We start from the raw sequence: 13,904 nt of genomic DNA, 5'->3' as shown, positions 1-13,904 counted from the left end.
GGGTCCCTCCACCCCCTCAGTGAAGCCTCAGGTCATCGGGTTGCGCCATGAGGGTGATAGGCAGAGTGGGTTGCTGCGCCCAGGTTCAGGATGTACTGTGGGACTAAGCCGGGCCCTTCCCCTCTAAAGCCGGCCGGTACCTTCCTGAGGCCCGGGTGACCAAGCGGAGGCCACTGGCTGGAGCTCTGTGCCCCACTGGTCAGCTGCGGGGTCCAGGCGGCAAGTGGACGCTGGGCGGGGGAGAGGGCCAGGGAGAGACGCGTCCCCCACAGGTCGCCCTGCAGGGGCCCCCTGGCCACGCCTGTGCGGGATGTGGTCCCGGAGTTGGAGCTTCAGCGAAGACGGGGCGCCAGCCTGGGCACAGGTGACTGTCGTCAGCCAGCATGGGCCCAGCTCGTGTAGATGTGGGCACCCCCTCCCCCGGGACTGCTCAGCAGTGGGCATCGCTCCTGGTGCCGTGGGACCGGCCAGTGGCCGCGGAGACCGTGCGATGCCCCGTGTGTCTGTGTGAGCGCAGGGGACCACCGCAGCCGCTTCTCAGAACGGGCCTCAGAGCTGACGGCGCTTCCTCTCCCAAGTCCTGTTTTGAGGCTCTAACGGGACAAGTCGAGCTTGTATAGGGTCTCTCTTTAATTCAGCACCCGCATACAGGAGGGCATTTCGTTTTTGAGGACAACTCTTCTGTCCCCTCTCCGTGTGCCACTCAGAGATAGATTCTGCTACCCCCACCCCCTGGGGGGCTCGTTCTGGCATTCCGTGAGCAGCGCTCCTCGTCTTGCCCCGGTGGGACTGGGCAGGGCTCGGCAGTCACACCTCCGGCCCCCAGTGCGTCTGCCGTTGGCCCTGGGTTCTGCCCCGTGACCCTCCTTCCTGGTACTGAAGCCAGGCAGGACGTGCCAGGGAAGAGCCGCACGGGGACTCCAGGGATCTTCCTTGGTCCCTGGGTCTCCTAGGGAACGGCGCCCGGTGACCGTGGAATTCTACACAGGGGCCTTTGTTGGCCCTTCGGGACCCCTGGCTACCGCGAGCGTCGTGACCACGCTCTGTGGGTTACGCGGGCATGAGAGAAGCCGGTGGTGTTGGCCTTGATCGCGGTCATGTCATTCATCCAGGTAATAGTAGAGGCAGGTCAGCCGGAATCCGAGCTGAACTTGGGGTTTGCTCTGGTTTGAACGAGTTTGGCTCTTACTGACCCATCGCATCCCTAGCTAGTCCCCATCCTACAAAACTCGGCTCTGGTATTTACTTTGTACTGTTAGGCTGTTTTTTTTTTTTCTTTGCCTTCACCTTTTATGAAATGCTGAAGAAGCAAAAGCTTTAACATACATATGCATATGTGTGTGTATACGGATACGCCCGCGTGCATGTGTGGTATATTCATGTGCCTATTTAAATGTAAGAAACTGAGTTTTTGATGTACCTTTGCTTCATCTGGTCACTGCTGCCCCACTGATTGACGATGTGCTCTCTGTTTGTGTTCGTTTAGGACATGTCTCAGGAAGGCTATGGAACTAGGTCTCAACCTCCACTGGCTCCCGGAAAGCCCAACCACGAAGACTTGAACTTAATCCAACAGGAAAGACCATCCAGTCTACCAGTAAGACACTCGCGCGCTGTCGCACTGGGCTCTGCTTCCGCTAAAGAAGCTCTCGTTCTCGTTGGCGCCGCTTTGTATCAGGACTTGGGGGAGTTGTATCAGGACTCCGTTTCTAGTACGGAGACATTTGCGAGTCGGTACCTTGAGGGTGTTACCGTGTGAAGTGGACGGGTCCCCGGTGGCTCTCGCTGGCTCTCTTGTGCGCGGCCTCTTGAGTGCAGGCGTCTGCTGGCAGGCCTGCCCGGTTGGCGGCCGGGGGATGGCCTCGTGCGTGCAGCCACGCGTGTTGCAGTCTCCTGCTTTCTGGTGCTTCCGGGAGAGGTGTGCAGGTGAAGAGTGGACCGCAGAGAAAGTTGTGTGTGGCAGCGGGCGTAAGTGATGGAAGCAAGCGGCAAGTGGTAGCTTCCATTTCTTTGGGGACTTGGAAGTAATGAGAAATCACCTCTCGTCATTTTTCAGCCGAAGGAAAGTATTGTGGTCTCAAATTGGAAAGGTCACCTGACGAGCACTTCCGGCGGCAGATGCTGCCCTGTGGCCGGGATGCTTATGGAGGGAGCAAAGATAGTGACAGGGTGTTGCAGGCAAAATCCTCGAGAATGTGGAGCTGGTTCATTGACGGCCAGATGTGTTTACATTGACTCAATGTACTCTTATTTCTTCTGAACTCTTGAGAAGAAACATCTGTAATGAGTGTCCTGTGTGGCCTTCGGCCTGCCCAGCACCCTCCCTTGGGCAGCACTCGCCCCGGGCCTTTGGGAGGAGAGAAGCGACAGGGTGTGTCTGTCCCCCCCACCCTCCCTTGGGCGGGACCTGGCCTCTAAGTGGGTTGCCTGTGTGTTTGAAACCCCAGCTTCTTTATAGCTTTCATTTCTGTGGTGGGAAGCCAGCGATATTTATTGTGGTGGTGGTGGGGGGGGTGGTTGTTTGTTTGTTTGTTTGTTTTGGGGGGGCCACACCCGGCTATGCTCAGGGGATGCTGGAGGTCAAACCTGGTTTTGTGTGTGCCAGGCAAACACCCACTCTACTGTGACCTTGTTGTGGTTCCTTTTAATCAGGGCAGGATGTTTATCCTACTTAGTAGGTACTTGGTCTGGGAAGGAATGAGAAGGTGATGGATTGAATGTTTCCTGCTCTTCCAAGTTGTTTCTTTAGCACCTCATTTAGAGGGAGAGGGAGAGGGAGAGGAGAGGAGAGAGGGAGAGAGGGAGGCAGGGAGGGGGGGAAGAGAGGGAGGGAGGGAGGGGGGAGAGAGAGAGAGAGAGAGAGAGAGAGAGAGAGAGAGAATGGGAACCTGGTGTGCTGTGTTCTTGGGGTGAGTGGAAGTCAGCTTATGCTCTCCGGAGTTTAACTAGACTCAGGGCGGGCAGGCAGCAAGCTCCGCCCGGCCTGGCAGGTTTCTCTGTGTTGATGATGTGTTCAGAGCTGCCCAAGAGCCGCCCCCTGGGCTGGGCTTCCTTCTGTCCTGGTCCTGAAGCAGGTGGCTGGCCCTCCCTGGGGGCTCTCCTGTTGGTTATGGGGAGGGGTCAGCAGTCTCAGATGTCAACCGAGGGCTTCATTGGAAGTTTTCTGGATTTGTTCTGCGTGTACCTGGAGAGAACCTCTGTCTGTCCCTCCCTCGCCGCCTGCCCCCTCTTGACGTTGCTTGTCTCCCAAGAGCAGGTGGGCTACTCCTAATAGACACTGGCAGGGAGCACACTCGGGTCCTTGGCCGTGCAACGCCTGTGCCCTGCGCCTGCTCACCCCCTTAGGGATCGATTGCTCAAAGAAGACATCCCTCAGCTGTTCACTTCCTCCTGTTTCTGTCACTCCCAGAAAACTGGGATGCAGATTGAATGGAAGTAGGCCCTTTTCGAGAGCCCGCCTCTAGGCTTTGTGGTGAGTTTATCAGTTACTGAATAAACGCCAGCAGCCCCCCCCCCACACACACACAAAAACACACACACTCACCCCTCCCCGCCGGCGGCTCAGCTGCGAGTCGGCTGTGTGGATGAACGCAGAGCGTGTCCCGTCCTTTCACCAGGCCTCATTTGTGGAAAGTTTATATATCTGGGGTGAGCAAATGCTTCTCTCGGATGTGGATGCTGCCTTGCTCTATTGCTGGACTGTGTAAAGTAATTACAGTGCAGGCAGTTGGTGGCATTCCGTGTGGCCCTCGCAGCTGTCTCAGTGTTACTTTTATTAAAAGTCTGAGTTCTTCCACGTGACTGAGTCTCGGTACAGCAGGCCTGTGTCTTACCGCCTCTGAGTGTGCTGTTGAGGCTTTTGCAGATTTTAGTGCCTCTTTTTTTTTTTTTTTCCTTTTTGGTTGCCAGCAAGAGAAGTTTTGTAGTTTTGTGTTTTCACTTCAGATTCGTATTTATTATACCAGGCTTCCTCCTTTGAAGCGGAGAGAACCTTAGCATTAGAAAAGGAGTGCTGAGTTCTAATGCAGATTTGTTCTTTGTACTCTGCGTGTGTGCTCCTGTTGTGTGTCTGTGTGTGTGTGTGTGCGCGCGCGCGCACACACGCGCACACACCAGGAATGCTTCTGCAGTCGTTAATTCCTTGGCCCCTTTGCTTCTGTTGGTAGCGTTTGTGAGACTCTCTCTGCCTGCTCTTCTCCCTTTGAGCACGCTCCTTACACAGCTGACTTTCAGTTCCGGGAAACCGAAACACTCCCTTGGTCCGCCAGTTCCTGATTTCCTCAGTTTGTCCCCTCTCCGTGGTTGGAGGCTGTGATGGCCTGTATTTGCATGTCATTAAGTTCTTGAGGACAGACCCTGGCAAGCCCAGTTCCATTCTCCAGCAGGCGAGGTCTCCACTCGTCCACATCAAGCAATTGACCAGGAAATTAGTGTGTGTCCTCGTGTTTTTGTGGGGCCGTGACCTGCAATATTTACTTTGCACTTAACGTACTCAGACCTAATCTCGGAAGGAAGCTCCTTAGTCCTGCCCTCCTCTTCTGTACCTTTTAGACGGCGTCCTCCCTGCTGAGATGCATTAACTTACACACCAGCCCTCGCTGTTACTGTTATTAACAGAGCTTAGCATGCAGCACGTGATAGAAAAATTAGCTTAAGAGCTCTGTCTTCTTAGAATATGCACTTGGGCATTCCAGCTATAGTTTTTCCCCCTTCTGCCTCTGATGTTGCCATGAAATAAAGCTGGCATTTAAGCAAAGTAACTTAATTTTAGAAGGTTCAGAAGGTACCGTGACTTCACTCTCCCTCCTCAACATTGAGTGCTTCTTCCTTCACGCCCCAAGACCCGGACTGAGAACCCCGTGGGCTCTGTGGGCCTTGCTCCATTTCCATCCTGGAGGCATTTCCTCTTCATCTTTTCCTTAGTTACTTTTCTAGTGGCCTTGGCTCCCCTATTGTTAGACTGGGATTCTTTCGGAATATTCACAGTGCTTTATGCGGGCAGTTTTTCCCTAATAGAACTTTTTTACTTACTTATTTTTTTCTTTTTCTTTCTTTTTTTTTGTTTCTTTTTTCCTTCCCCCCCTTTTTTTCAATTGAATCACAAAGTTACAAAGATATTTCTGATTTTCAGGCTTATATTAGTCCAGCACCAACCCCTTCACCGGTGCCCACTACTTTTCACCAATGTCCCCAGTTTCCTCCTGCCCTGTATCCTCCCTGGCTTCTCCCCTCTGCCCTGCTCAGTGTGAAGTGTCCTACTGAGGGCCAGTTCTGCTCTCAGGCATTTGACAGGCCTCTTCGCAGTTTCATTATATCTCACCTTTGCGAGAGGCCATTCTAAGTATGTCGGCCTCTGGCTGATTGATTTCACTCACCTGATGCTACCCAGATAATAGAACTTTTCTTTCAAAAGCCCTAAAACACATTTCGCTCTCGGTTTCAGGATTTTCCTTCCACCGCAAAGGAAGGTTCTTCACCAGCGTCCAGTGCCCACGGCCAGCCCTGACCGATGTTCTCAGGCTGGTGGCCTGTGTCAGCAGTCGGGTCTCAGCCACACCGTCCCCCTCTCCTCCCCCGACTATGGAGTGGGATTGACCCGTGTTGGGGAACCTTGGGCTTTGTGGGAAGATGGGGCATTTCTTGATAATTAAGCTAAAAGCATGGCAATCTTATTTCCGGGGCAACATGTACTTTCATGAAGACATATCATTGGGACCAGTAAGAACACAGTTTCGGTAATGGTCGCACAGACAGCTGCGTCGTGGGGGAGGTGGGCGCAGGGCCGCTTGGCTTCCTCTGCAGTCCTCGGCCAGTCCCCATGCCATAGAAGCAGATCTCTCCCCGCCCTCACACCTGCCGGTGGGCCCTGGGCGTGGCCGGTCTCCATCTGCCGTGAGAGCAGGTGGCGTCGGGCAAGGGATGCCCCAAAGAGTGGGCTGTGGGCAGAGCTGCATCTTCCAGACCTCCGGGACCCCGTCAGTGCCTGCGGAGGGGCAGTGCCAAGGCGCCCTCGGAGCGTGTGCAGTTAGCGGAGACCGAGCTCCCGGTGGGACACAGGCTCGGGGGCCCTCCGCAAGGCCTGGCGCAGTAGCTGCGGCCGCCCTTTGAAATGGGCTGGTCAGCAGGGCACTGGCAGCCGGAAACAGAATGTGGGAGAAGTGTCACCGCCAGGCATATGTGCCATTGGTTAGGTGTCATGAGCGCCCTCGATGTGCGTGCATGTGTGATGTGTGTATCAGGTCTTTAATGATACTTCTGTACTTATGTTGACTAAGGGTGAGAGGTCATGTACTTTGAAGCATATATATATATATTTATATTTATATTTATATATGAATATTGATAACAAGCTAGTCGGGACATTTTAAGTCTGTAGATTTGATAGTCTAATTCTGGTGAGTGATAAACTACTGGAAAAAGCTAGCGAAGCACATTTTAAGTGTGTGTGTGTGTGTGTGTGTGTGTGTGTCTGTGTGTGTGTGTGTTATCAAGTTCTCAGTTTACCAAGAAAACTAAATTGTGAAGACTGTTTAGCCTGTTAGTTGACAGACGTTCATAAAAATTAAAAGCTACCAGGTAGGAATTAAATGTACGGCTGCTGAATGAACTCCTTACTTTCCTTTTTTTTTTTTTTTTTTGTATCTTGAACTTGATTTAAATGGTTGTCATTCAAAGGTTAAGAGTGTAGCTGTCTTCCATTGATTGATCCTTCTCAACTCATTGTGAACATTTAAAACATTTTATATTAATGGAAGAGAACTCCGTTCTCTGTTGTCACCTTATCTCAGAGTTCAGGCTCAGAGGATGTGTGTGTGTGTGTGTGTGTGTGTGTGTGTGTGTGCGCGCGCGCGCACGCCGTTTACTGTCCGTATCTGGCCGTGGAACAAGGGGGTTGAGCGAAGGCTTCTCCCAAGAGGCACCACTGGCACCACTTTCGTGTGTGTGTGTGTGTGTGTGTGTGTGTGTGTGTGTGTGTGTGTGTTTGCGCCACACCTGGCGATGCTCAGAGGTTACTCCTGGTTTTGCACTCAGCAATTTCTCCTGGCAGTGGTTGATTCTGTTGTCAAGTATCACTTTGATCTAGTCTGTTGGTGTCGGGCGGTGGGAGAGAGAAGAAGCCTGCATAGAAGAGACTGGTGCTCATTTCGAAGGGGCCTGAGGGGCCTGAGGGGCAGTAGGGCAGGGAAGGCTCTCCCTCGCAGGCAGCCACCGCGGGTGTGGTCCCCACAGTCGTCCCATCCAGCCTTGCCAGGAGTGGTCTCTGCTTGCCGAGCCAGGAAGAGAGTCCTGAGCACTGCTGGACACGACCCAGAAATACAAACAGAAACAAAAGCCCCAGTTGAGGGAACCCATGCGGATCACAAAGTGGTTCTCCCACTCCAATGATACTTTCAAGGCGTGCTACTCTGTGTTTGTGACATTGTAGCCATTCTGGACATAGTAGTTTTTGACACTGAGTAAGGTGAGGAGTGGTGGGAGCGAGAGCGCATCGTTCTTCCTCTTTCCAAAGGAATCTTCCACTTCCACGTTCTGTAAATGAAATTCAGTGGATCTTACGAAGTTTGGAGTTCTTCCAGGAAAAACCAGGTTAAATGTATGGCAAATTGGGTAAATTAATATTTTAAGAACTATCGTTTGCTTTTCAGTGACTCAAATGTTTGTGTGCAAAGTGTTTCTAAATTGAGGTCTTTAGTCCTATTGAAATAAATGAGTAATTCTGAATTCATTATAACTGAGATACTTGCTTTTAGTGGCATTGTGTTAATTAAAGTAATGCATTTAATTTTGGAAAACAATTTGAATATATTCCCTGCAAACTTTTCATATAATATTCTGGAGATGTTCATTTAAAATATGGGTGGTGATGGGGGGGGGCGGATTTCAACCCATTTTATTGAGCTGTCAATCCCTCCAAAATTAATGAAGGGGCATGGTAAAAAATAGGCACCAGATAAAATTGGACATGAGGAAAGGCTGGGACATAACTGATTTGCAGGATATTGGTTTTGATAATAGAATGATAACTGTGATCTATACTTGATAAATGAGGCTCATTAAGAAAAGGATGAAAAATGCAGGTATTCCTGGGAAACGGCTGAGTCTGGACACACATTTTTTGCCTTTACCAAGGGGGGCTCTGGGGCCTGTCAGTGCGACGGGGACCTGCCCTGTTTGTTCCCCCAGGCCCCTCGGCGATGGCCAGAGACCCTTGCAGGGACTCTGCACCCAGGGGAGCAAGCAGCATCCTGAATTGGAGTGTCAGCGGGAGGGCCTGGCATGTGTGGGCCCGGCCTGTTCTGGGGGGTTCCTGGGTGCAGGTCTGAGTGCCCCTGCCCGAACCAGAGGGACCTCCAGGGTGGTGATGATGGGGGGCACTGCAGACCCGTCCTCCTGCCTGGCAGAGCCTCCTGGGCTGCTGACCACTCCCACCTATGTCCACTCTGCACCCCCTCGGTGCCGCCCTGGCCAGTGTAAGACCTCGAATCCATTTCCTTAGGTGGGAAATGGAGTTGAATGGGGGGTGGGGGGGCTCCCACTTTGTCCATCCGCCAGGCACCAGCAGGGGCTCATCTCATCCCGCTGTGCCTCTTGGCCCCCATGCAACTGCTCTGAACCCAAGCTGACAGCAGAGCTCGGAAGCGCAGGGGAGAGGTGAGCCGAGCTGAGCCGAGCGCGGCCCTTCCCGGCTTCCCTCGCCGCGCTGCGTACGCGGCCTCGCTCGGCCCTTTGCCGCGGCTCATCTTTTGCTTTTGCCTCCTCTAAATGGTGGTAAAATAACTGAATGGTGTTGTTTTCCTTTGTTTGGGTCAAGAAATTTTAGCTGAAAATTGTTACTGTGTGAGAGAAGATTATTGACTCGACAAGCCTTCAATTTTCCATGAATAACTCTCCCAGCCCCTAGCTTCAGGAGCGCGCCGTGCATGCATTCTATTTTAAAATACAGACTATAATTTAAAGCAGGCAGTTTGATGCCCCACTGAACTTTGTTTAAGCCCGGAATACAGAAGGGGGGATGGGGGGTGCCAAGGCTGAGAACCGCTAGAGTGACTCAGCTCCGCGCGCTGCCTCCGAGCACCCAGGTGCCGGGCGCGTCCTCCCCGGGACGGACTCGGCGGGTTAGGTAGCCAGGCCACCCCCAGGCCCGGTGTTAGTGGGCACCGTGCCAGCCCCTCCCTCCAGCCCTGGGCGGTTCCGTCGGCCCCGTGTCCTGGGGAAACTGCACGCCTTCACTGTGACATCCTTTACTTTCAGATCTTTGTAAACACGATGAGCTGGTTCACGTCCCTGTCCATTTCCTCACGAAACCGGACACGGGGCTCGAATGGGAAGGCCTGGCTTGGGGTGGGTGCAGCTGAGCATCTGGGGCGGGGCCAGTCCCGACTCACCTCAGAACCTCGGGTCCTTTTGCTCTCAGCCTTTTCCCTTCAGCTCTCACGCTGACAGGGGTTTGGGGTTGTGAAAACCCCACAGGCCAGGAGGGAGACTGGCCCTTCGGAGCCCAACATCCCCTGCAAGGGGCCACTGGCAGAGTTCAAAACAAATGTGCTTTTGGTTCATGGGTGCGGTACGTGGAAAGAAGACTGTGACCTCATCCCAGCATTTTGCAGGACGGGAGCCCCTGCAAGCATCTTGCTGGCCCCCGAGACCTCTGCAGGCTTTGCTGTTTCGGGAACACGCTCTAGGTGGGCCGGGTTGCTGGCTGCCTCTGCGGGGTCCAGCCAACTGGTTCCGCCCGCGGTGATGGCTGCCACAGACCCCTGGGCACACTCTGGGGACAAAGGCCATGCCAGCCCTTCCCCACTCTCCACACCGCCTACCCTGGCTTTGCCTTCCCGACTCTCCTGCAGCCCCAGATGCCGATTAAGATCCCAAGGTACGGGCCAAGGAGCACGTCTGTGGCTGGTGCCCGTGTGCATGTGGGCAGTCCTGGCGCTGAGCCCCGAGGAGCTCCCTCACTCTGCCTGTGAGGCCCCCAAATGAAAAACTGCATGAAATAAAAACAGGTACTAGGAAAACATCTAGAGTGTGTATAATAGCCTCCAAGACTGAAATGTAAATTTTTCCCTTTTCTTTTGGCAGTGGATGAGAGGGCCATACCCTGTGGTGCTCAGGGGTGACTCCTGGCTCTGTGCTCAGGAATTACTCCTGGTTATGCTTGGGGACCATATAGAATACCGGGGATCAAACCCGGGTTGGCCGTGTGAGAGGCAACCGCAGGACCTATAGGCCTGGACTATCACTTCAGGCCCTGAAATTCTGAGAAACACTGACATATGACCCAGATGGTCAAAATTTAAACATGTTGGTTTGGGCATCTCTGGAGTGTATTCCAGTGACTGGGATGATAAGGTCACAGTCTTCTTTCCACATACCGTCCCCATGAACCAAAAGCACGTCTCTTTTTAACTCTGCCAGTGGCCCCTTGCAGGGGGTGTTGGGCTCCAAAGGGCCAGTCTCCCTCCGGGCCTGTGGGGTTTTCACAACCCAACAGCCCGAGTGTGGCAGAGACATGCTGCCGCTGACCCTGATAAAGAATTGGGGGGGGGGGGAGAGAAGGAGAGAGAAGCAGCAAATGAGAATAGCTGTTGTCAGGCTATGTTCTTTACTACCAAGTTAGAAGGGAAAATTAGAGCAAACGGCTTGCTTTCCTAAGGGGGGAAATGTCACTTCCTGGCTCTAGAGGAGAAAATTCTCTATTAAAGAATGTGGGAAATAAATGATGTGCATTGCCCAGATAGGAGTTTTCTGGCTCCTCGCAGTATTACAGAAGATTCAGCATGGTTCCTGGGCCTCGGGTCTGAACCAAGGCCTTCCACATCCACACGTGCGTGGAAAGTTGGTTGGTTGGTTTCCTTTCTATTTCTGCGAGAATTGTAAACCCAAGCAGTTCTATTCCGAGGGTAGCTTACCGAGTCTCCTTTCATCCTGCAGTCATTTAAAAATACATGTTTTCAAGGCAGCAAGTAGGTAGCAAATGAAAAGTCATTTAGCAAGGAAAGAGTTGTTCGTTGTGAAGAGTATCTCTTGTCTGCCTGATTGAGGGCTCGCTGTGTTGTGTGCCCGTGTTTGGGTTTGTGGGCAGAGAGTGCGGATCTTTGGGTGCCAGGATTTGGGGCTCAGGATGAGTCATTGTAGCTGATGGTGGTGTCAGCCCCAGAGTGCAGGCAAACGTTTTGCTGCTGGCGACTCGGCAGTAAGGGCCATTCCCAGGTACCTCTTAAGGCAGAATTGGAAATTTATTTCTGTGGTACCGCTGGACTTGAACACGACAAAAAAACAAAAAAAAAAAATAATTGGAGATGGGACTCTTAGGGCATATGAGAGAAACTCCTGGTGTGGTTGCTGCCCGAGGAACGCTGAGGTCACGCCCCACCACAGCCCCAGGCCAGCCAGGGGACGCTTGGCACCTTACTGTAGGCCATGCGGGGACGGACCAGCCACCCAGGAGCGGGCAGCACTCACTGCCCTCTGTCCCTTTCAGCCCTTCTGCAGTGACTGGGAAGGGGACAGAGGCCTGTCACTCGGATCTGCAGCTGTGTGGGTGCTGTTGATTTTGTGAGGGGATTAGAGTTTATTGAAACTCAAAGCCGGTGCCAGAATTCTCCAGAAAGAGATTTTAACATATACACATACAGGCCAGAGAGGTAGTACAGTGGGAGCGGGTCGGCCGCTGGCCTTGCACACTGCTGACCCGGGTTCAATATCCAGCATCCCATCCCTTCTGAGCCCACCAGGAGTGATTTTGGGAGTGCAGAGCCAGGAGTAAGCCCTGAGCATCACCAGTGCGATGCCTCAAAACCCAACCAAACAAAAGAAACAATAATGATACAGTGCAAAAAGCTTCATTCCATCCACTGGCCGTTTTATGTTTCTTCCCGTAAAGCAAGTCCAGGGGGTAAGGGGCCGTCATAACTTGCCGGGGCTCTTGGAAATGACTTCAGCGCCGGCGTTCATTCACGTGTGTCTTGTCCGTCTTAGGGACGTGACTTGCCCCGGCTTTTGCGGCTCTCTTGGCTCAGAATTCATGTATTTAAAAACTGCCAGTGTCAGCTACCGAAGCAAGCAGCAGCTTTATACGTTTGTGGGTTTATCTTTTCTTTTCTTTTTTTTAAGTCACAGAAATCTGTGGATTGCCGAACTGTTCCAATTGCCCCTTAAAACAAAAAGAGCTGGCCTTTGGGGTTCCTCTGGGTGGGGGGGGGGAGCGCCCCAGTTCTCTCAGCTCGGTGCCACGACTCCTGACACGCCCAGGAGGGCACACGCAGAGAGAGGCACGGTGGCAGCTGTTGTCGTGTTCTTTGGGGAGCCCTGGAAAAGGAGGTGGGGCTCCGTGCCATGTCATTTTTCAAAATGGGTGGGTGGGTGGGTGGGGAGGGAAGCCTGATCCCATTGAGGTTCTTGCTTGTTGAGTTCTGTTTCACTCTCAGTGTCTCCGGGCCGGTTTGCCTGGCTCGAGCCTCCCCCAGGCCCCCGAGAAGGCTCGGTACGGTCTGCCCTAACCTTCCTGGATATTTTTATAATTTATCATCAGCTGCTTTTTATCATCAGCTGACACCGCCTGGGTAGAATATTCCTACCACTCCCTCTGGCTGCTGGAAGTCTGAAATTACATCTTTGTCTTTGAAGTCGGCACACTGTTAGCGTTGCCATGGCGACTGGGTGGGTAATGGTTCCGCAGCCTGGAGATTGGTATTTAGCGTTTAAAGGCTGCTGGACACAAGGCCTGGGTTTTTAGAGTGGTTACTGAACTATCCCCTTTTAGCGAATGTTTAAAAATTACATTTTTACATGGTCCTACCAGATTAATAGTCATGGTTTATTTCGTTTTAACTGCAAGGATAAAAGCATTATTCCATTAAACGGCTAGCTCACCCCCCCCTCCTCTTTTTGGTTTATGCATTATTAACACAGGCTTTCCTGTTTTGCTTGTAACGTTTTATAGGATTTTTCGGACACGCAGCCTGATTTGCTCTGCTGCTCCTTCATTTGGGGACTTAACCCATTATCTGCTGGATCTTGCAGAGGATTTCAGAGGCGACTTTGAAGCTCCTGAAACCCAAGTGTTTACTGTGTACATGAAAATGGGGAAAGTCTCTTTCTCAGAGAAATTCCAGCAGCAACTTTGTTGCAATCCGTTTCTTTTGTTTCAAGTTTCTGTTGCCTCTCCTTATTTTTGTCCTCTTCCTGGAATATATTACTTAGAGTTGTGGGGAGCTCCGGGGCATTTTGAAAAACCGTTTTAAGGGCTGTATCTCTGGAAGCAGTATTCTCTCTAGTTTAAATCTAAACTACCTGCTTCGGCTTAGATTTTTGCTGCTTTGATTACTTTTGTCACTACTGTGGTGGGGAACCCAAAGTTTTGTGTGATTCAGATTCACCCTGATACCTGAATTGCTTCTAAACGCACCCTTGGACTATTCTCATACTCAAGAGAGCTTACCATTGTGGGTTGTTTTTTTTTTTTTTAAGTTGTTGCAAAATTGTTTCTTCTATTAACTTGGAATATTTTCTTAATTCGCTTTCTACTTGGCCATCTTAACCAAGTAAAATAAAGCTAATTTTATTCTCTGCCATGGGTATTCAAATACTGGAAGATTTCATTCCACATGCCTTCTCCACCAGGCTAACTAGTTAATTTAATTGTTCCTCTGTTTTGTGGTCTCACATTCCCCGACTACCCTGTTCTTTGAGGGAAGGGCATTGGATACCGTGATTGAGTCTGTGCTCCCCACAGAGTCACAGTTGCCACCCCCCCCCCTTTTGTACTTCCATGTGTTCATAAGTTCGTAAATTTATATGCTTATTAGTTCTTCCCTCCTTTTATTGAGATGCCACAATGCCCTGAATGATAGTTTCGTACATGCATTGTTCCAACACCTCCCCCACAGACAGTGCCCAAGCCC

General features: G+C 51.8%; 1 protein-coding gene across 1 annotated transcript in view; it reads left to right on the top strand.

Moving 5' to 3' along the window:
* The window catches only part of ARID1B (AT-rich interaction domain 1B), a 303,856-nt gene that overhangs the window by 120,868 nt on the left and 169,084 nt on the right, over positions 1-13,904 (top strand). The window contains exon 5 of the mRNA XM_056126314.1: positions 1,487-1,597. Coding sequence (XP_055982289.1) covers positions 1,487-1,597 — 111 coding nt within the window. The remainder of the gene's footprint in view (positions 1-1,486; positions 1,598-13,904) is intronic.

The sequence above is a fragment of the Sorex fumeus genome, unplaced genomic scaffold, assembly GCF_029834395.1.
Source record: "Sorex fumeus unplaced genomic scaffold, SorFum_2.1 ptg000061l, whole genome shotgun sequence".
NCBI classification, from domain to species: Eukaryota; Metazoa; Chordata; class Mammalia; order Eulipotyphla; family Soricidae; genus Sorex; species Sorex fumeus.
The sequence above is the reverse complement of the archived record's forward strand: the minus strand, read 5'-3'. Positions and strand labels throughout refer to the sequence as shown.